The sequence below is a fragment of the Lithobates pipiens genome, unplaced genomic scaffold (genome assembly GCF_037356315.1).
Source record: "Lithobates pipiens isolate NorthernLeopardFrog02 unplaced genomic scaffold, aLitPip1_a1.2 Scaffold_18, whole genome shotgun sequence".
NCBI lineage: Eukaryota > Metazoa > Chordata > Amphibia > Anura > Ranidae > Lithobates > Lithobates pipiens.
In genome coordinates this window covers 164,313,596-164,337,965 of record NW_027507758.1, presented here as the reverse complement: position 1 = coordinate 164,337,965, position 24,370 = coordinate 164,313,596, and the positions used below count along the sequence as shown (strand labels likewise).

Sequence of the window (24,370 nt, the reverse complement as noted above, 5' to 3'; positions counted from 1 at the left end):
TGATTTGGAGATTTGGATACATTGAATTTTTGATTCTTAAAGCGGGGTTCCACCCTAAAGTGGAACCTCCGCTGATCGGATCCCTCCCCCCCTCCGGTGTCACAATTGGCACCTTTCAGGGGGGAGGGGGGTGGAGATACCTGTCAAAGACAGGTATTTACACCCACTTCCAGGCATAGACTCCCGTGGGAGTCTACGCCATTTCCTGTCCTGCCGCGCTGTCTGCTGGGACACACACGGGTCTCAGAGACATCGCAGAGAATTCCTATTGCGCTGCGTGACTCGCGCATGCGCAGTAGGGAATCGGGAAGTGAAGCCGATTCGCTTCACTTCCTGATTCCCTCACCTAGAATGGTGGCGGCAGCAGCCGAGGGCCGAGCGATCGATCGGCCTCGGCTGTCGGCATCGCGGGAACACGGGACAGGTGAGTGTCCATTTATTAAAAGTCAGCAGCTATAGTATTTATAGCTGCTGGCTTTTAATATTTTTTTTTTTGGTGGAATCCCTCTTTAATGAAAAGAATCACACATATCTAGACTGGACCTCACACAGCCGAAAGGTAAGTGCGTCATAATGTAAAAGTGTGCCGTGCTTGCTTGCAAGTTATAGTGAAAGCTCACCAGTAGACAGTGAACATGTTTTACATTTTTAATTCTTCATGGCCTGCATGGGTTGCGTCACTTTTGCGCATATATATATATATATATATAGCAAATATTCTTTTTCTTTTTAAAAAGAAAATATGAGTTTAAATCTACTGTACTTTACCCTTTATTGTGCACTTGTTATTCACCATACTATTTAGCTTTCGAACCCTGTTCATTATACGCCAGCGAACCAAGGACCCTTAAAATGACCTACCTATCTCATGTTTGTATGAGTATGTGAGAGGGGTGTTGGCATCAACCCTTTCCTAAGAAAATAAATGAACTGTTTGGTGACAGCTTGTGTTAAACAGTACACGTTAACAAATGGGCTGTGCCTTGTGTCAGAATCATGAATAGTAAGAACAGCCCTCAATACATGCTTATACGGCAGTTGCCCCTGGTTGATGGTGGGAAAGAGTCGGCATCAACAAATATTGAATTGTATGGACAAGCCTTTCCAGATGTCACAGGAACTTGAATTGGTGCAAGTTTATGTTCTGGTTACTTAAAGGGAAACTATAATGGTTTTGGGCTGATTTTATTTGAATTTGTTTTTCAAAAGTTGTTGGGTGAATTGATATCCTACTATACATACAATTTTCAGCCTAGTTTTAAAAAGTCTGGTACTACATTGGCCCTATTGCCTTGCACTTTTCAGCTGCCGATGGTAAAAAAAGATATTGTGTAAACTGAAGCCATAGGCCACTTCCTTACAAATCAGGGCATTTGGATACCACTGACTTTATTGTTTGACAATATATCTTGGGAAGCACTGACTGTGACTTCTAAGCTGTGTAACTTTACATTGCAGGATGGCTACCATATAATTACACCATGGTTACTATGTTAATGAGCCTTCAAATATGTTTAGATTGTTATTAGTTGGATTATTGTAACACAGAGAAATCAAACACTTTACCTTTTGACATGTTTCAGGCATAATTATAGTGATACAAGTCCGAGGGAGCTTGTTTGTTGATTCCAGCAATGGTTAGACAGCCACACGTTGATGAGCATTCTGCTCACTGCTGTTCTGTGGTAAAAATATACAAGTCACCGAAAATGAAAATTTTAGGTAGTGTAGGGATTGACTCAGTCACCAATTCACAACAACCTTTTTGTTTTTCAGGCAGGTGATCTTTTGAAAGAGAATATAGAATTGAAGGGTAATGTTGTCACTCTAAAGGAAACCATCAACGTTCATGAGACAGAATCAAAAGCCAGCAGGGAAACCATCATGAAACTTGTTTCTGAAATAAACAAAGAGAAAAAAAAGAACGGTTCATTTGTTCAACAAATTGACAGTCTCTGCAAGGTTTGTGTAAAATAATTATGTTACACATAGATGTACATAATAACTAAAGGCAAGGCCAATATATAGTCTTGATGTTAATGGTGCTAAATTTATGGTGGGGTGCTGTTTTATAATGGACATTATTTTTGTTTAAAAAACACTAACATACGAGATGTGTCTAAAAAGTTGGGTGAATGGTATCAGAAAACAAACAAAACAGAAGATACAAACAAATTACGTTTATTGGCCTTCAAAATAATCACGTCCTTCCCAACAACATCCATAAAGCTTCTGGAAACTGTCAGCAAAGGCCTTTTTAGGAGTTGATCGCAGAACCACTGTCACACATTCTTGGTTTGCCGCCACGTCCTCAAAATGTGCACCTTTCATGATGCTCTTCAGGTGGGGAAACAGAAAGAGTCTGCAGGTGCCAGATCAGGGGAGTATGGTGAAAGATCAAGAACATGTACACTACACTGAGCCTAGAATGGTTCACAGATCCTGGTCACACATGGTAATGAAATCTCCAGAGGTTTCCATCCATTTTGCTTTCTGTTCCTCTGTCAGCTTGTGCAGCACAAACGAGTAACAGATCCTCCGCGTACCCAAATCTTTGTGGACGATGGTGCGCAGAATGTCCTTGCTAATGCCCAATTCCTCTGGCATCAATTGTAGAGTCAGTTGCCGATCTCATGCTAGCATTTGTCGCACTCGCTCGATCATGTCTGGGGTTCTGCTTGTCGATGGCTGCCAGGAACGTGGCTCATCCTCAGTTGTTTATTTCCCGTTGTGAAAGCACTTGAACCAGTTGTAAACACATTTTCAGCTCACGGCTTCCATCCTGTACACTTACACCAACATTTCATGCTTCTCCGTTGCCTTTTTCCACAATTTGTTGCAGAACTTGATGTTCACTTGTTGCTCCATTGCAATGTGACCCTACCTCTCACACTGATTATGTTCGACTGCCTGCAGCGGTTTCACCCTGATGGTTACATGTACTCCACGCTAGGTGGCGCTTCTCGATGTGTCTCTGGATAGCCATGTGCATGCACGCACACCTGGCCTATGTTGCCGTTGAGATATCGGACCATTCACCAGACCATGTTCTGCACAGTTGCAAAAAGGAGCTTTTGCGTCTTTAATAAAAAGAAAGCATAGGTCAGTTACATTTAGTTGTAGCGATGTCACTACAGGACAGTGACAATACACAGAAGATGCAGTCTACAAGGATGATAGCATATGGTGAAGGCAATTTAAAGTGGAGGTTCACACAAAAATTGAACCTCCACTTTTCGGAACCCTCCCCCCCCCTCCGGTGTCATTTGACTCCTTTCAGGGGGGAGGGGGGTGCAGATACCTGTCTAAGACAAGTATTTGCACCCACTTCCGAGCATAGACTCCCACGGGAGCCTATGCCTCTTCCTGTACTGCCGCGCTGTCTTCTGGGACACACACGGGTCTCAGAGACAGCGCGGACCATTCTCATTTTTTAGGTGGACCCCCTCTTTAATATGCCTTGTGTCTACAGTTTAATGTGCCTGAAGTTTGGGGTAGGTTTGGGTAATAGTTACTTCTAGCACCAGTTCTCGATTAACTGTCACAACTGCATTTAACATATTTTACTAGATTGTGCAGGTAGCACACTTTTACTAATTGTGCCGATAGCTTGGTTTCAACACCCAGTTCATTTAATGGGTTAGTTTATGCTACACACCCCCAACCCCCTTTGGTCCCCACTGTACTTAGCACAATGGGTGATGAGCTGTCGGTGCCCAAACAGCCAGTGTAGCATTTCAGGGATTTAAATCCCTGCTCTTCTCCCTCTTCTTTTTGCATCAATTTTGAGATGGATCAGCAAGCAAGTTGCTCTGTGTTGCCACTGACAATCAGAATTGCTGTTCCGTCCCAGAAGCACTTCATGAGAAAAAGAAGAGCAGGGATTTCAAATCCCCAGACTGCTATGCCAGCTACAGTGAGGACCTACACTTTAAGTTACACAGTTAGAGCTTATATAAACCCACAAACAAAAATGTAAGATATTGCTTACCAGTCCTTAGATGTGGTGGCTGCATTTATTTTCTTTTTTGAGGCTAAGATCATGCTCAATAATTACACTGTCCATGTCACTTTGTGTAAGATTAACAGAAAGCTCAAACATCCTTATGTTTCTTGGCTAAACCTATTCCTATCTTCCCCTGTAATAGAGCTGAACAAAGGCAGACATGTTTGAGGTCAAGCCTGGGTGCAACAAGAAATGACCTTCATACATGAAGTGGAGGAGTTAGCATAGCCACCAAGGGACAAGAAGTGTGTTATTTGCAGGGTTTCTAGGTGGAAATAAAGGGAAAAAAGTCTGAAAAAAAATATGCAGGTACTTCACCTAAGAAGTGGAAAGCTGCACTATATTAAATTATTGTTTTGGGTTTAGATATGCTTTAAGCTACTTTAAGATTTACCACTTGTTGACAGTCAACTAATTTGTAGCAAATTGTAATTTTAATGGTAGATGATTAGAGTCTACATTTCTCAGTAGCAACAAATGAAAAATTGCTTTTATAGCTCTAACCTTACTGAAGACAGCTATACAAGGTAGCAAGAGAAAGCTATTTTATATGCACACCAGGATGTTGATTAGTAGAACCTTGTATGCCTACATTTTCTAGCTAAATCTGGCTGTACAGTGAGTGATGTTCAGCTGCTTCCTGATGAACTGCAAAAATTTGCTTTGTAGGTGGCCCTGTTGTTTGAAAATCAAAGTTCTCCATCCAAATGTTTGATGTGAGCTTGTTGTCGGAAATTCCGACCATTTGAAGGCTCCATCTGACATTTTTTGTCGGAATTTCCGACAAACAAAATTTGAGAGCTGGTTCTCAAATTTTCCCACAACAAAATTCGTTGACGTAAATTCCATTCGTGTGTACACAATTCCGACGCACAAAATTCCATGCATGCTCGGAATCAAGCAGAAGAGCCGCACTGGCTATTGAACTTAATTTTTCTCGGCTCGTCGTACATGTTGTACATCACCACGTTCTGGACGTTCGGCATTTCCGACAACATTTGTGAAACCAGGTGTATGCAAGACAAGATTGAGCCAACATCCGTCGGAAATAAATCCAGGATTTTGTTGTCGAAATGTCCGATCTTGTGTACGCAGCATTAGAATACCATAGCACTGTAGGTCAATCTGTCAGATTTTTTTCTTTTACAAAGGGATTTATTAACCACTTCCCGACCGGCGCGCGCTGATGTATGTCGGCAGAATGACACGGACAGGCAAATGGGGGTACAGATATGTCCCTTTAAATTTGCCGCTGTGCCATCGTGTGAGCGCCACCGGCCGGGACCTCCGTTCGTTCGCACGTGGGTCCTGAGGACTCGAACGCCGCGGGGATATCCGCGATCATCTCACGGGGAGGAAGAACGGGGAGATGCTAAAGTAAACAAGCATCACCCCGTTCTGCCTAGCAACAGTGTCACTGATCTCTGCTCCCTGTGATTGGAGCAGAGATCAATGATGTGTAAAACACAGCCACACCCCCCACAGTTAGCAACATGCCCCTAGGACACACTTAACCCCTACACTGCCATCTATTGGTTAACTCCTTCACTGCCAGTGTCATTTACACAGGAATCCATGCATTTGTATAGCACTGATTGCTGTATAAATGACAATGGTCCCAAAAATTTGTCAAAAATGTCCGATGTGTCCACCATAATGTCACAGTCACAATAAAAATTGCTGATCGCCTTCATTACTAGTAAGAAAAAAAAAAAGAATAAAAATGCCGTAAAACTATCCCCTATTTTGTAAACGCTATAACTTTTGCGCAAACCAATCAATAATTGCTTATTGCGATTTTATTTACCAAAAATATGTAGAAGAATACGTATTGGCCTAAACTGAGGAAAAAAATATGTTTTTTTATACATTTTTGGAGGATATTTATTATAGTGTTTTTTTTCAAAATTGTCACTTTTTTTGTTTATAGCACAAAAAATAAAAACCGCAGGGCTGATCAAATACCACCAAAAGAAAGCTCTATTTATGGGAAAATCAGAACGTCAATTTTGTTTGGGAGCCACGTCGCACGACCACACAATTGTCAGTTAAAAACGACGCAGTGCTGAATCACAAAAAGTGGTCTGGTCTTTGGCCAGCAAAATGGTCCGGGGCTTAAGTGGTTAATATTCAATCCAGCATAACAGCTCATCTCATTGATGGTCACATCGTAAATAAACACATGATAGTACAAAAAGGGAAAACAAAATGAAGTAAGAAGTGCAAGTCCTAGAGATTCCAAGAATGAAAAACTACTTTTTTTGTTTATAGCACAAAAAATAAAAACCGCAGGGCTGATCAAATACCACCAAAAGAAAGCTCTATTTATGGGAAAATCAGAACGTCAATTTTGTTTGGGAGCCACGTCGCACGACCACACAATTGTCAGTTAAAAACGACGCAGTGCTGAATCACAAAAAGTGGTCTGGTCTTTGGCCAGCAAAATGGTCCGGGGCTTAAGTGGTTAATATTCAATCCAGCATAACAGCTCATCTCATTGATGGTCACATCGTAAATAAACACATGATAGTACAAAAAGGGAAAACAAAATGAAGTAAGAAGTGCAAGTCCTAGAGATTCCAAGAATGATTATAGATAATGTTAACAAGATTGAAATCACAGTCCAGAACCTCAGTATTCTGGGACATGCTACACCAAATATAAGCAAAAAACGTCTTTACCGAGTTTTGAGTGCAGCTTGCTATCAACCATATAATCAAAAAGTATATTACCAATGGTATACTATATAGCGATGTTAGAAGGTAACCATGTAACCATCCCCGGGCATATGCCTAATGAGCTAAAAGGAAAAAATAGGAAAGGAGAGAAAGGAACGGGAAAGGAAAAGAGAGGTAGAAGACCAAGAATATGAAAGCAGGGAGCAGTAAAAAAGAAGGGGAGTCCACTGGGTGGAAGGCAGAAACATATTAAATTGAGAGAAGTGTAGAATCAAATCTGGAAGGTTGAATGTAGGCGACCCAAGGCTGCCAAACCCAAAGGAATTTGTCATGGGTGTCTGAAAGTATAGCCGTCAGCTTTTCATTCACCATAATATCGTTCATACTGTTTTTAACCGCCTCATAGCTAAGTATAGGTGTCTTGTTAGAGGAAAATGAAAACTCCCCCTACAAACTTCAACCAGTGGTCGGCTGGACACTGATAGTAGTCACAATACCGCTATCTACTGCTGATCAGAAAAGGTATTTAGCAGTTTATATTAACTAAAATAATTGCATTACCTTGTTCTGTGTACTGTTGGAGACCAGATATGATGAATGCATGAATGAATACAGGGTCCTGGGTTTAGTAACACTTTAATTACATTTGCTAACGTAGTGTATTTGTTGACGTGGAGCTCTAAACATTTCATTTAAATTTCACTTCAGAATTTGGAAAGTGTCAGTGATGGCAAGCAAGCTTTAGAAAAGGAGATCGTAATGCTGCAGGACAGGCTGAAGGCATCACAGAGAGCCTGGGAGGCCTGCAAGCAAGAACTGAACCAGGTGAAGAAAAGTTCCACTGAGCTAGATGTGTCTCTGAAAAGCAGCATTGGGGAGGCAAAGGCTGCCCGGAATCTACTGGACTTATTCATGGATGAGGTTGCAGCAGCTCTCAGCAATACATCTATTACCGTGAAGCCCAAAGAAGAAGCCATTTTGGAGAGAATACATGATTTACAGAAAATGGTGGAAAGCAAAAAAATTGTAAGTAAACGCAAGTTTCAGAGAGGTCCTGTAACTAAACCATGCATTTCAAGAAAAAATCTTTCCAAAAGATTACATGTGCCAAAAGCCCTGAGACTGCTGCTGATATCGGTCCTATTGGATGTGATGTCAGCAGCCCTAGCAGTCTCAAAGCTGTGACACTTTACAGATAGGGTCAGCAAAGGGTCAGCAACCTTTTTCACATTAAGTGTCAATTTTACAAACATTAGACGACCCAGGTGCTAGTGAAGAGTAGTTTACTGGAATTGTATAGTTTTTCAATTTGTGCACTAATTTGTACTGCTAATGGAAAGTTGAAATTATTTCTATATTAAATTGGTTCCAAAGGCAGAAGGATTTTTATGCATTTTTTAATGCATTCTATGCATTAAGGTAAAAAATCTTCTGGGTGCAGCTCACCTTCACCCCCTTATACTTACCTGAGCCCCATATTGATCCAGCGATGGGCAGGAGAGCAGTGACTCTCCTAGGTCTCTGTCCCCTCGTTGCCTCACACAGCAAAGGGAACACTTGGCTCCTGCTGCTGTCCATCACAGCCAATGAGCCAATGAGGAGAGAACAGAGAGAAATAGACAATCAGCTTGCTATTGGAGGCACTCAGCAGGGAGGAGGAGCCAGGACAGCCGGCAGGGGCACAAAAAGAAGAGGATTAATTGCACAGAGCAGGTAAGTATAATATGTTTTTTTTGTGTTGTTTTTATTCCAACCTTTAGAACCACTTTAATTGGTGCACATACAAAACATGTTCATATTTAGCGCTGACATGTACTAGCCCCAAATCATACACATTCAGAGCTCAGATCAGCCCCAATTTCAATCTGAATTCCTGCATCATCAGTCATCAGATCAGTCCCAATTCCTGCACCATCAAACCTCAGATCAGCCCAAATACCTGTACTGTCAGACCTCAGACCAGCTCAAATGTATGCACATTCAGAGCTCAGATTAGCCCCAAACTGTTCACATTTGGACCTCAGATCAGGCTCAAACCTTCCATATTCAGACCTCAGAGCAGCCCTAAACCCTTCGTATTCAGACCTCAGATCAAACCAAACCCATCCATATTCAGACCTCAGAACAGCCTCAAACTTTCTATATTTAGACTTCAGATCAACGTCAACGTCCCCATATTCAGGCCTCCGATCAGCCCAAACCCAGCCCATGTCATATACAGCTTCACATCAGACCACAGATAAGCCCCAAACCCTGCAACTTCAAAGATGCAGGTTTTTTTTTATACTTGCAGCAGGGTATCAGCAGGGTATCAACAGGAGGAGAAAGAATGCTGGTGTGTGGCGGACTTCTACACACAGACCTCCCCTTGTCAGCGACGTTAGGGAAGTGGGTGGAACATAGGCAGGCCAGGCATTGTAATTGACACCCTGTCTGTTGGCACTTTTCCCGCCCCCTCCCTGTCTCCTCCGAGGCTGCAGATGGGCACAAATCAGGCTGCACTGATGGCAATGTTGAGTCTGCATTTATGTCAATGAGGGTGCTGCATTCATGAAAATAGGGGTGCTGCATTCATGACAATGAGGGTGCTGCATATATGACAATGGGGGTGCTGCATTCATGACAATGAGGGTGCTGTATTCATAACAATTGGGATGTTGCATTCATGACAATGGGGGTGCTGCATTCATGGCAAAATTGGTGCTGCATTCATGGCAATGGGGGTGTGTGAGTGCAAATATTATTTTCTTTCCCAGCAAATCAGTGCTGCTTCCTTCACTCCCATGAACTTTCCTGCACATTGGGGTTGATTTAATAAAGGAAAATAGACTGTGCACTTTGCAGTTGCTCCAGGCAAATGAGGTAAATCTTCACTTTGCAAAAATACTCAATCACATGTAAGGAAAATAAAAAAAATGCATTTTTTTTTTGTTGGGCATGATTGGATTCTGCTCATTTACTAAGCTGTGGAGCAACTGCTCTTGCAAAGCGCACAAAGCGTCTTTTTGCTATTAGTAAATCAGCCTCCCTGTGTGTAAGCAAAGAGTTTTTAAGAGATACTAAGGTCGATTTACTAAAATTAGAGAGTGCAAAATCTGCTGCCGCTCTGCATAGAAACCAATCAGTTTACAGTTTTTTTGTTAAAGCTTAATTGAACATGCTGAAGTTAAAAGATGATTAGCTACCATATACAGCTGCACCAGATTTTGCACTCTCCAGTTTAATTAAATCAACCCCATGGTTCTGAAGGCATCTTCATCAACAGGGCATCTTGCTGATCTATAGTATTTTCCAAGCAGCTGCCTTTATAATGATACAGAGTGCACTAAAAGTTGTTGCCTGCTACAAGGACAGGGTAAAAGAAAATAATAATACTGGGAGATGCTCTAGAGGGGAAAAGAACAATTGGAGGTAAATTTTGTTAATGCCTTTAAATTAACTTAAACCCCAGGTATGGTTTTTGTATAATAGTTTATTTTTTTCATGTAAGTATGTACGTGCCATACCTTTGGGACTTCTGTGGAGGTAGAGAATCACTGTACTAGTCTTCGCTACTACAGTGGCTGCCACTAACTTCAGGGTCCCATGTCACGTGGCTTTCCTGATGCATAATACCCACGGGGGGTGGTTGCTCACTTGGCATAAGCGCCATTCACAGAACACCTTTCATTTTCTCAATATATGTGAGGCATTCTCCGACTGGAAATGCTTTGCTTCCACTTGATTGATGTAACTATGCAATAAAGTATATACTTGGAGCTTTAGCATCAGTGTTGGAGTGCTCAGTAGCCAAATTATGACTAGATAAGAAAATTCTGAGTGATTTTTGGAAAAGCACACTCATAACTGGCGTTACCTGTGTGCACTGTTTGGTTCACCAAACAGCTCGGGTCTCATTGCTGAAATTCTTGTGTTCTCTCCTATAGCTGGAGGGTAACTAAGAGTTACAGCTTGTAACAAACGTGTTTATGGCTATGCAAACTGTAAAGAGTAACATTTGTGTCTATCCTAAATAACCGCATTATCACTTGAATAACATTCTAATGATATTCTCATTTCCACTATTTGTTTTGCTCTATACTGATTTCACTTGTTTGTAGCCATGCTTGCTATGCAGACCAGTTTGTCTTTAATAAATGGAGTAGAACAAAAACCAATTCTAGTTTCGGAGTAGTGAATATATTTAGACTGTACTGGCTGTTACAGAACTCGTAGGGCAAGTACAGTAGGTTCTGAGAATGCCCTTTTCCATCACAACCTAACTTAGCAAGTGCTTGCTTTTTTTTCATTTCCCTTTTAAACAAGTGTTATCCACACATTCATTTTGGGGGTAAGGTGGGGGTAATGCCACTGTTACCAAAGCTGAAAACTTTTAATTTCACAGTCTTAGAGCACACATACAGAGGGAAATTACCTAAAGAGGAAGTAAACCCTGATGAGTTTACTTCCTCTTTCATTCCCTGCAAAGGTAAAGCATAATGGACTACTATGCATCGCATAGTAGTCCATTATGTGTCACTTACCTGACACAGGAGCCAGCGAAGTCACCGCGTCCATCTTCTCGGTGGGTCTCGCTGCTCCGCCACTGTCATTTGGCGAAGCCGCGATGACGTCACTCCCGCGCATGCGCACGGGAGCCGACACTCGCGGCATATCGCCGTTGACCGCGGCGCGCTCAGTGCGCCGCTATCTACGGCGCATGCGCCGTAGACAGCGGTGCCTGTCTTTTGGCAAATATCTCCTAAACCGTGTAGGTTTAGGAGATATTTCTTGGACCTAGAGGTAAGCCTTAATCTAGGCTTTCCTGTAGGTCAAAGTGGTTTGTAAGGGTTTACAACCACTTTAAAGCGACTCTATTGCCTAAATAAACATCCCAACAGAAGAGTTATCTACAAAGAAGACTGTAAAGACCTACCTCTCCTGCTACTCGCTGACTTGTACAGTTTGGCACCAATAGTTGCCCACTTATGACTTCCCTAGCCTGAGGCCCTAATATTTTAGAATAAAGGAATGTACACATATAACATGTACTTTGCTGCACCTTCACAAGGATTTCCATGACATCTGACATCACATTGACACACGATCAGAGTATTCTGGCGCAGAACACCACACATAGGAGTAAGCATAATATAGATGTCATTTCACGCAGAGCGCAAGCACATATCTTTTATGCCATCTCCCTCTACACCTCCGTTCCTCTTCTTGAGAGCACCACAGATGTGGGACCACTTTCCTATGTAAACAGCATTAGCTTCCATCACCTAGTCACAGAAACTGAGGGTCAGGGTCAAGGTGCTTCCTTTTCTATACCTTTAGTATACCAGTCTCTCTCTCCTTGTGCCTTCTATAGCTCTGCCCACTCACTCCCAGATGGCACACTCATTCCCAGGCTTCCACCACAACTAACAGAAGAGGATTCTGTCCAGGCCTCCTGTGGTCTGTACCACCTTGTCTAGAACTTCTGCCCTGCAACAGGGCCCTTTTAAATTGATACTGCAGGAGATTACATCTTAGCAGCTATGGGGTGTCTGACTCCCATAGCTTTCTACTTAGGGCTCCACCCTCAACTGACATTAAACAAACCCATTACAGCACTATAGGAGGGATTTCTCTAAGCCCTTGTACACACGGTCGGAGAATCCATCGGAATGTGTCCTATCGGACCGTGTTGTCGGATAATCTGACTGTGTGTGGTATGCATTGGACTGTTTCCGTCGGAATATCCGTCGGACCAAATTTTCCAAATTGCTGGAAATATTTTCCAACAAACTGGTCCGATCGGACATACTCCGATCATGTGTAGAGAATTCCGATCGGACAAAGTGCCACGCATGCTCAGATCAAATTCCTACATCAAAGCTATTGGCTACTAGCCTGAACGTAGTCCCATCGTAACGAAATTACGTCATCACGTTCTGAAAGATCGGATTTTTCGACAACTTTGTCTGACCGTGTGTATGCAACAGTTTCGGACAAGATCCGACAGACAAAATCCGACGGACAAAATCCGACGGATTTGGTTGTCGGAATCTCCGACCGTGTGTACAAGGGCTAAAGGGGAGCTAGCACATAATTAAAGCTTCCCCCTTACCATACAATACTAAGAACAGAGATTTCTTGTGGCAGACAAGCTAAATGTACCTGTCAACAATGGAGTCAGGGAAAATCTTGAAGTATGGATATATAATAAACTGGGAAATGTGTGAATCTTTAGGCTTGGTTCACACTGTTGCAACTTTGGATCCGACTTTTACGTCAATGAAAGCTGTCTTAGTTAGCACTTCTGAAGTGACTCCAACTTTAGAAAAGGTTCCTGTACTACAAGGCGACTTCTATCCGACTTGTGCCCAGACTTTAATGGAAGTTGTCTCCGAGTCGGATCCTTATCTTAATTGAGGTGATCTGGAGCCATCATTACAGGAAGATTACAGGAAGATTACACAGGCATTCCCAGAAGATGCTGTAATGTCCTGCCAAAGTCACCTGGCAAAGTCGCACTGTAAATTGCATGAATTTCAGGTCATGGCAGTGTTAACCACTTAAACCCCAGACCATTTGGCTGGCCAAAGACCAGACCATTTTTTTGCGATTCGGCACTGCGTCGCTTTAACTGACAGTTGCGCAGTCATGCGACGTGGTTCCCAAACAAAATTGACGTCCCTTTTTCCCACAAATAGACCTTTCTTTTGGTGGTATTTGATCACCTCTGCAGTTTTTATTTTTTGCGCTATAAACAAAAAAGAGTGTCAATTTAGAAAAAAGGCATTATTTTTAACTTTTTTCTATAATGAATATCCCCCAAAAATATATAAAAAAAAATGTTTTTCCTCAGTTTAGGCCGATACGCATTCTTCTACATATTTTTGGTAAAAAAAATTGCAATAAGCGTATATTGATTGGTTTGCGCAAAAGTTATAGCGTCTGCAAAATAAGGGATAGTTTCATGGCATTTTTATTAATATTTTTTCTTTACTAGTAATGGCAGCGATCAGCGATTTTTATTGTGACTGCAACATTATGGCGGACACGTCGGACAATTTTGACACATTTTTGGGACCATTGGCATTAATACAGCGATCAGTGCGATTAAACTGCATTGATTACTGTAAAAATGTCACTGGCAGTTAAGGGGTTAACACTAGGGGGCAGTGAAGGGGTTAATATGTATCCTAGGGAGTGATCTAACTGAAGGGGGGATGGGACTGTGTAGGGAAACTAACAGATCGCTGTTCATACTCTGTATGAACAGATGATCTGTCAGTTCACTGCTCAGAGAACTGGAACCTGTGTGTTTACACACACAGCTCCCGGTTCTCAGTGTGCCCCGAGTGATCACATGAGCCCGGCAGCGATCGAGACCGCCAGGCACTCGCATCAGCTCGGCTTGGGGAGCAAGCGGGGAGCGCATGCACCCCCTAGTGGCTGGTTTGCGCAGCTGAGCCATGCTGCCGCAGTACAACTGTGGCGGCAGGTCGGCATGTGGTTAACCAAGCCTTAAAGTGATATGAAATTTTAAATTTTTTAAGCACTTTCAGCAGCTGATTTAATCACTTACTGAGTAATCAGCTGCTTCATCTTTTAATCCTTGCCTTTGCTCGAGTTTGCTGGTGCCATGACCACTGTCCTGGGATTCTTGTTTCAGGGTTGCTCTTTTCTCTTTGAGCTTCTTATGAAGTCACGCTTGCATGCAGAGGCTAGAATTGGGTCTCCGTACACTGTGTATCGATACAAACACACAGCCCCATAGCCTAGGATGGCAAAGCACTCAATTTTCCCTCCCCTCTCCAAGCCGACAGACTGGCTCTAAATGCACTGTCCAATGTTTCCAGTGACAACCAGAAGTTTAGGGAAGCAGCACTGAAAGAGCAGGAACAAACAGCATTGAGGTTGGGTTCACACTTAATCCGAATTGAAATCTGGTTTCCCCACATCCAATTCTCATGACAGGAGAGTGTGACTGGTTCGCAATGGAGCCGGTTCACACATTTCCGGACGGCTGCAGAGCACACAGCAGAAGGGTCCTGTGCACCTTTAGCTTCTTTTCAGGTTTGAATTCAGGCAAAAATTGGGACCTGATTTGCCCCTTAAATGGAGATTAGGGATGCACCGGACCCCCTGCTGTGAGCCGCTCCGCATAGTGTGAACCCAGCCTGAAAGTTGTAAACTGCAAGTGCTATGGTAACAAATAGTTTGCCCATTGAAAAAAGGCAAGTATGCATTTCTGTCTAGTGTCCAGAAGATGGCAACATAATATGTAAAATAAATACTTTTTTTGTACATCATTTAAAGGGCAGTAAATATAACAGTATAACAGTAAAATGATGGCGATGGTTGAAGAGACATCACCATGCATGTACATGAGGAATCTTGGCACTACATTATTGTGCTCAGGGGCATTCCAATGGCCTTTAGAGATAGAGAGAGAAATTTCTGTATCCACAATAGTAATACACAGAGACCCCAAGATCCTTATTTTTCATGTAGCCTCAAGTCTGGGTACACCTGTACCCCTAAGATCCATTCTGCCTGAGTCAATGAAGATAGTAATTAAATGTTCCCACTTGATAGTGTCTCTGTAAATCTAAAACTTTTTAACAAAAAAACCCGACTGCACTGTCACAATTCTCGTTATTTATAGTTATTTTTCTTGTTCCTTAATTAGTATGCAAAGAAGGAACATTATAAATTATTTGGCCTATAAAAGACCTTGCATCATGATCACATTTAGGCACCTTTCACACGACCGTTCCAATCAGGTCTGCCTGTCAATTTTCAGGAGCACCTGATCAGATGGTCCTTTCACCCCATTGACCAGCGGGTGTAAATGGACTCGGACTGGAGGTAGTGCATAAACTCGCCTACCTCCAGTCCGATCTGGGCTTTAAAAAAAAGCCCCCACAAAAAGGACAGATTGGAGGGCAGTCAGGTGTAAACGACAGTGGAGTCCATTTACATCCAGCAGTCCATAGAGCAGAACGTCTCTGTCTGTGTGGCAGGAAGGGAAAAAAAACTTTCCAACAACAGCATAGACAAAACTCTCTAATGGAATCCTGTTCTGCAATGAATCCTGTCAGGGGTTCAAACCCTTTCCTGCTCTATTGAAAACTAGAAAATAAAGTTTTGATTGTAGATACACTTAAAAAAATGAATATTATTCCATTTCAATATAAATCACAACTCTAGACCTTTTATACAATATACTGTATTTGAATGGAGCGGGGAAGAATTAGTACCCCTGTCTGGTTTTAGTGCTCTCCAAGACTTGATAAATAGATAAATGTCCCCTTTCTCAGTGTCTCAAGGACAACCTTTTCACCAGACAGTAAGGGAAGGAAACTTTCCAACAACAACACAGACACATTTCTCTAATTGAGCACCATACAGCATCAACACCTGACAAGGGTCCTTTTCCTGCTCTATCCAAAACTAGAAGAATAAAAGTTTTAATTATAGACATGCTTTAAAAATCAATGTTTCAATATTATTGTAACATAAATCCCTACTGTAGACCATTTTTTTATACAACGTATTTGGATAGAGCAGAAAAGGGGTATAACCCAAAGTTTAAGTGCTGCAAAATAAAAAGAAGTAGCTCAGCCGCCGCCAGTGTTAATTTTAAATTTTAAATCTCCAGTACATTTTAGTCAACTAAAATGTCCTACGTTTTAGTCGACTAAAGTCTCCAGTACATTTTAGTTGACTAAAACTCATTTTAGTCGTCTAAAATCAAATGGGTTTAACTCAATTGTAATGCATAATGCTGTGTACACATGGTCGGACTTTCCAGAAGAAAAAGTCAGACGGAATCATTTCATCGGATATTCCGATCGTGTGTGGGCTTCATCAGACTTTAAAAAAATAAAATAAAAAAATCTAATATGTTATTATTTATGGCCAGTTTAATGCAATATAGTTATGTGCGTTACTGCCAGTTTAACACCATTTACTTTTGTGTGTGTTACTGCCAGTTTAACACCATATAGTTGTGTGTGCGTTACTGGCAGTTTAACACCAATAACTTCTGTGTGCGTTACTGCCAGTTTAACGCCATATAGTTCTGTGTGCGTTACTGCCAGTTAACCTCCCTAGCGGTGATCCCGAGGTGGCTTGGGCTGGGATTTCAGTACCACGAGCGGTAACCCCGAGCCAGACTCGGGATCGCATCGCTGGATACATGGAGGATACAGGGAGATGTTACTTACCTTGTCCCCTGGATTCAGCGATGTCCTCCACGCTGTGTGAGCGAGCCGTCCTCCGCTCGATTCCCACAGTGCCCGAGTGCCGCCAAGCTCCTTTCCCTGCAACGTAACAACGCACAGGAGCGGAGATCGGCGCCAAATTCAAAAAAGTAAAAACACAGAAAACATACAGTATACTGTAATCTTACAGATTACAGTACTGTATAAAAAAATGCACACCCCCTTTGTCCCTAGTAGTCTGTCCTGTGCCCTGCATGCACTTTTATATTATAAATACAGTTTTTTTCTGCCTGGAATTTGAAGATTGTCCATAGCAACCAAAAACTGTCCCTTTATGTCAAAAGTGATTTTAGACCAACTAGAAAACAGTGATAATAAATTAGAATCACTTGCAGAATTGAGTGATAGCGATTTGTGGGGAAATTCGCCATCAAACACTGAATCTAATGACAGCGACAATTCTGCAAATGAGCAAATTTCAGTGTTTTTGGATTTGATTACATTATTGAATAATTTGTATTATTATTTATTATCATCTTTTATTATATTATAAAATTTATCATACCCGGGATGTCTGCTAGACTCTGGTTTGAACAGATTTAAGAGAGTTATTCCTAAGAATTGCAGGCCTACAATATAAAACACCAAATTTCCATGCAAAATAATTGTACCACTTTCAGCACCTAAAATCAGAACTAATCACACCGCCAGGGAGGTTAAACACCATATAGTTCTGTGTGCATTACTGCCAGTTTAATGCCATTTACTTCTGTGTGCGTTACTGTCAAGTTAACACCATACAGTTCTGTGCATCACTCTACATTTGACGCATTATATGTCAGTATATTATAGTGTATCTGTGGAGTGTGTCTGTGTAGTGTGAGTACTCAAATTAAAGTGCACCAAACACCTCTTTTCATTGATTAAAGTGCATCTACGTACATATTTCAACTTATTCTTTACATTTGCTTATAAGCACAGCCCCCTTCCTCCCAATAATGTCTTGGAGGACAACAAGGAGAAGCAGATGTTCTCTTGGCACTGTAATGGGGCCAGCAACAAGTGTGTTCACAGACAAAGGTGGATGTGGTGGTCAGCCCTCAGGCAGGGCATAATTTCCTCTGTTTAGCGAGTTTGCCCTCTAGCCACAGCATGCAGAGGAGGTGGTGAACTGGCTTACTAAACCTTCCTAGAGTGGATAAACCTGCCTCCATGTCCACATCTATTCCGGCCATAGCCCCAACATCAGCCATTGAGGAGTCAGCTGAGTTATTTGACCACAGCAGCAGCCACTTGCTCCTTGATGATGCCCAGCCATTACTGGATTCAGATGTTGGTTCTGAGGTTGAGGATGACAGGAACATGAGCCTAGAGAGAGGGAGGAACACTGGTAGACAAATTGGCATTCATGTTCCCCAAGCCGCAGAGTATTCCCAATTTTTTTCCAGTAGTAATGATGAAGATGGAGGAGATGGAGGTAGAGATGATGATGATGATGATAATGAGGTCACTAATGTGACTTGGGTGCCAGAAAGAGCAGATGAGGAAACTGAAGGAGGCTCCCCAAGGAGGCCAACATCAAGAAAGAGTAGAGAGCAGCCACCCTATTCTATCACATTCTGCAGCTGTTTTCTCCTGACTCACTCCCCAAAACTCAGCTGTCTGGGCCTTTTCCAGCACATCTGCAGCAGATCGCACAGTTGCTATCTGCAAACTGTGTCTCAGGCACATCAAACATGGCAAAAACACCAACCATTTGGGTACCACATGCTTAGCAAGGTATTTAATGTCCAACCACTCACACAAAAGGGCACAAATCTGTCCCTCCTCACTCACTTCAGTCTGCCCCTGCTATACCGAGTGATTACCTCTCAGCAGCCTCCACTGACAGGGATGATGGTATAGCACAGGGTGTCCCAGGTCCTAGCAGCACACCACCAGCTCTAGACTGTAGCTGGCAAATTTCTTTGCCCCATCTGCTGCAGCGGAAAAAAGTCCCTGCCATCCAGATGACCAGCATCTAAATGCAAGCTCTCCAACTTCTGCTTTTCAGACTGGTGAATTCTGCCCCCTTCTGTGAATTCACACAATGTGCTGTACCACAAAGGCAGATTCCCGGCCGCTATTACTTTTCACGTAAGGCCGTTCCATCTCTCTACCATCACGTGAAAGGGAATGTTTTGGCAACGTTGAGCAAGGCAGTCATCCATAAAATCCACCTTACAGCTGACACGTGGTCAGGGACGATATATTTTGTTCACAGCACACTGGGTAATGCTGCTTGCAACTCGAAAGGATGCAAGACAGGGCTCAGTGCTGCAACTTGTTGTGCCCGCATGTCTCCATATAGCTGGTGGTGATGCCAGACCTGTGAACTCTACCCCATTCTCCTCTGCCATCCCCATGCCCTCCTCTGCAGAATTGTCTCCTATAAACATCAGGTACCCCCTAAGCATTCAATGGGCTATTCCCAGAGTCAGGCTAAAAGGTGCCATGCAGTGCTTCAGCTGGTGTGTTTAGGGGACAGGAACCACACGGGAGCAGAGATTCTTACAGCTCTGCAGGGACAGGCCCAGAGGTGGTTCATACCACGCCAGCTGGAGCCAGGAATGGTGGTGTGCGATAATTACTCAAACCTCATGTCTGCCTGGCACATGTCCCCAATTTGGTGGTGCAGTGTTTCTTAAATACGTACCCAGGGTTTCAAGATGTAAAGCTGGCCAGAAGAGTCTGTAGCCATTTCAGGCGGTCATACACAGCCAGTGCTTGGTTGGCTGAAATTCAGGGGGAAATCCACCTGCCCGTAAACCGCCTGATTTGTGACATGCTCACCAGATGGAACTTAACTTTGTCAATGCTGCAGCAGCTATACATGCAGCAGAGGGCCGTCAACGAGTACCTGTGTGAATAAGACGGGAGGCTCAGGCCGCCTTGGCTTTTTTCCTCCACACCAATGGCTGATCATTAAGGATGCATGCACTGTATTGTCCCCATTTGAGGAGGCCACAAGCATGGTGAGCCATGACAGTGCATGCATCAGTGAAACAATCCCTGTTGTGTTCCTGCTGTAGCAGACTCTGCGTGACATTATGGACAGGTCACTGGAGGCAGAGCAGCAGGAGGAAGAGGAGGACTTCCGTTCCTCTCAAGGCTCACTTTATCTGGACACCATCATTCCTATGTCACAGAACACACAGGAGGAGAGCGGGGAAGAGGGTGAGGAGGAGGATTCTGTCACTTTCATAGGCTTTGAAGAAGAGGAAGACATGCGTCAAACTGTAAGCGTTGGCTTTCTAGCCCCAGGACCCTTGGGAGCAGTATGTGGCTGGGAGGAGGAAGTTCCAGATGCTGTCATCCTGAGTGACCCCGAGGAGTCTGCTTCTCAAGCCTCGGCAACCTCATGCTTCAAAGTCTGCGAAAGGACCCAAGAATACGTGGCATAAAGGAGAAGGATGATTGCTGACTGACAACCCTCCTTGACCACCATTATAAGGGGAAGGTCTCAGAACTCATCCCATCCCCACGGAGAGTGCAGAAGATAAAATCTCTTGAAGACATGTTAAAAAGGATTTTATTGAACGTTTTTCCTAACTCCAGTAGATTACAGTGTTGTGGGAAATGTTGTTTTGAGTCTTCTGTTGGTCAAGAAAGGAACGCTGGAGAAGGCATCCGCCAAAGTGAGGCATTTCAGAATTCTTTTAGTCCTCGCTGCTCAGGGCTGTCAGCTTCCACATCCCATCTGCAGCGTCTGAATCACATGGTGGATGATTACCTTGGGGCCAAAACAGAGATGGGTAGCTTTCCAGCTGACGATCCACTGACTTACTGGGTCATGAGAATAGACCACTGGCCAGAACTTGCCCAGTATGCTATTGAGTTGTTGGGCTGCACTGCATCCAGCGTGCTTTCAGAACGGACATTCAGCACTGCAGGAGGTTTAATTACTGATCATAGAACGTGTCTGTCCACAAACTCAGTGGACTGTTTGACTTTTATAAAAATGAATCAGTCCTGGATTACCAGCTATGAAGCCCCTGATGCTGATGTCACTGATTAAGATTTTTTGGGATGTGGAATCTCTGCAGGATATCGAGGCTGCCTAGGTTTGAGGGTGTTCAATCATTTCATCTGGAAGAATGTTTTTGGTATAGGTTTTATGGGCACAATTAACACTGAAAGACCAATTTTTCAGCACCTGTTTGAAAGGTGCATATCATTGCAATTTTTTTTGCCTTCATCAAGAGCGCCTCTATAGGGTTACGGTGGGAAGGTGCTCCCGACACCCAAAAAGTAATTTTTGTTGCACCTGTTTGACAGGTGCATATCATTGCAATCTGTAATCTTGTTTCCAGTGTACTACGTTGTGGCTTCATCATACACACTTGCTCCCCAGCTGTTGCTGAGCAAAATAAAGGCAGTTTGTAGGGAAAATTTCATTTTTTTTTCTTTTATAAATGCAATTATTGCTGCTGCTTCTTCTAGATATGGTTCAGATCTGCCTCTTTACATGTAGACCAAGGGGACCCCCCAGGCACTATATTGGAAGGAATTTTAGGCTTTCACTTTAAGAATCAAAAAAATCACTGCTCATTTAAAAAATTATGTTTTTCACAAACTTTTTTATTCATTGATACATGTCCCCCAAGTGGGAAGGAGAGAAGGAAGAGAGAAAGGGAAAGGGAGAGAAAAAGGAAGGGAAGATGTTATTACAAAGGAAGAGGAGGAGGAAATGAGGGGAAAAAAGGAGGGGGGGCACCACAAAGGAAAACTAAGAAAGAACAGGCAGGAGAAAAATCAGGTCCTTGTAGTATCCAATGAGGAAAAAAAGGTTCATAAAAATAACTAACCTGCAAGATCAAGGCATCTGTATGTATTGCCGGGGGGTGGTGGGCCAGGATGAGAAAGGTTGCTGAGATGGGATATGTAACTCAAAAGAGCAATGAAGAGACCAGATATAAATATATATAAATCGGCTTGCACTGTGGATATTACCAGGTGTCAGAGTGTTGTAATTGTGCCGATTAACCAAAGAGCTAGGAGGGATAAAGACGTGTGGTAAATTCCAATCACAAGGCTCAGTCACAAATTATAAAAAAAGGTCCAAGATTCAGAGAAGGAAGAAGGAAAGCTACCCCAACCAATGTCGATCATACCAACAATTAAAAAAACAATTTTAACCTTGTAAATTTGAACTCATGTTAGTTCTCGTTCCTTATTAGTTGTATTTTTTGATAATACAACCGATTTTTGGAAATGGTAACAACAATGTTTTATCGCATTATAATGTTTTTAGCAGTAACAATGTTTGTGCATCTAAGCTACCAATTCTTTTTACACGTCATGCCCTTTCCTTGGCTGTGTTCTATAGGTGGCCACTCAGTTGGAAAGCAGAGCAAGCAAACTTAATGACCAGCTACAGCACCAAACAGATCTGCACCAAGAGGCATTCCTTAGAGCAAAGAAAGCAGAGCACCAGCTAGCAGAATTGCGATCACATCTAAAAGTGGCTGAAGGAGAACTTGTGTCTGGAGACGTCATGCGTGACAATCTCAGTTCTGAAAAGCAGAAGGTAGGAACTTTGTAGCCATTTAATTATTTCCAGTATTTAAACCATGCCTACACACACATGCCTTACTCCCTGGAAATCATTTTTCATCCAATTACATAGCATAACCCGTCTAGTGTGTCAAAGGTTAAATCAGAAGCAGAACTGCTGGCAAAATACCATCACAGTGTCCTGAAGAGTAAAAAAATGCACTTTTCTAAAAAAGTAATAGTGAGTTAATGCCTCTTTTCAACTTGTATTCAAAGCAAACCTATCATTAATATTTTTCACAAAAAATGGAAGTGCCACTGCATTTGTTTTTACATAAGCTATTCTATCTGGGATCATAATGAGATATTGTAAGCAGATCCCAGGGAAGATTGGATTTATTGGGGTGTGTTGATGCTGTCGTATTGTTTGACAGTCCATATTCCGATCTCCCTAAAAACCTGCATGGAAAACTCTACAGGACGTAGGAGGCTCTAAGGGAGTTGAGAGAGTTTAAAAGCAGTGATGTCACTAGAAAAGAGGATGCATTCTACATTAGGTTTACTATACCAATGCCCCTTGTCCCCATATGTGCTGTATTGACTGGATGACATTCTGACACATTTACTTTAAAGTAGAACCTATGGACATTCAGTTCTTTGCAATTATTAACAAGGAGAAAATGAACATGCGTTACACCACTGTGTCTGCAGCTACTGAGGTTAGTGAGAACTTATGTAAAGCATTTTACTTCATGTTAAACATATTCAAATAGTTTAATGTTCATAGCCTGGCCACAGTTCTACTTCAGGTAATGCAAACTGTACAAATAAATTGAACATCTAAACTACATTGTAAGGACAGTGCTTCAGTAAAGTCAGTAAAGTTTGAATGGTTCCTTAGTTTAACTTTGGTTAAGTGGTTGCCTAAAATGTAAAATTTAAGGTATTAGATGAATGTGTGCATCCCCATCACAAGTACTGTTTGGTGCCTGGGCACCTACTAAGAAGGTAGTTACAAAGTTGTATGAAAACATTATACATATTTGGAATTTTTAAGAAATATTTTTCATTTTTATAAAATATTTATGCATTAACAAGGTTCTATCCAATTAATGCAAAATTATATCTGAGACAAAATCTATCTTGCACATGACTATTACTTCTTAAATTATTTAACATTTAATATTCACATATAACTCCAAAGCCTATTTCCAGTTTCCTAATAGTAAGACATCATACTCTGGGGTCAGTTTCAGCATGCTTGTAAGCTATGCAAAATCTATTTAGTAAAGATATGGTGAACCAGAGTACTGTCTCTGATAGGCTAGCACCTTTGCCTGCTCTCAACCTTATCAGGTTTTTGTGAGAAGAGCTTTAGTATAGAGTGAGAGAAAAACTCCCTACAAGCCAGTCATACCTCGGAGAAGAGCTATAGAGGGTGTGGGCTGATATTTCCCTGGAATATCTTAAAAAACGGACAGATAGGATGATAAGATCTGCAAAGTTGAGGATTTTTTGATGAATGTAACATCTCATAACTAAAACAGTTGCATGAAATAAAAATAATGTTATGACGGTGTTAATTTATTGATTATAATTAAGCTCTGCAGTAAAGATGGTGATTGTGACATCTGAAATAAGAAAACACTGTAGGTGAACCATTTGGCTTCAAATTTGTATAGAAAATATCGCTCCACATCTTTAAAAAAATGAAAATAATGCCCTTACTTCCTATTTATTTTTGCTTGTATGCCAATAAGCATAGAACCATATGCTTATACCATAATTGACCGATGCCCCCGGAAACTGGAAATCACTGAAGTAGACACTGCTTACTACAGTAATTTCAACTTGCTTCTGAGTCCAATGCTGACCATCAGGCACAGTTGCCATTTAATGAATGCTTTCAATTTTCTAAATTAATGCAAAGTATTCTCTGATTGGAGAAC

The 24,370-nt window shown here is 42.2% G+C and overlaps 1 protein-coding gene across 1 annotated transcript in view; it reads left to right on the top strand.

Moving 5' to 3' along the window:
- Positions 1-24,370, top strand: part of CCDC170 (coiled-coil domain containing 170) — a 137,220-nt gene that overhangs the window by 59,065 nt on the left and 53,785 nt on the right. The window contains exons 7-9 of the mRNA XM_077486340.1: positions 1,777-1,962; positions 7,393-7,710; positions 22,255-22,455. Coding sequence (XP_077342466.1) covers positions 1,777-1,962; positions 7,393-7,710; positions 22,255-22,455 — 705 coding nt within the window. The remainder of the gene's footprint in view (positions 1-1,776; positions 1,963-7,392; positions 7,711-22,254; positions 22,456-24,370) is intronic.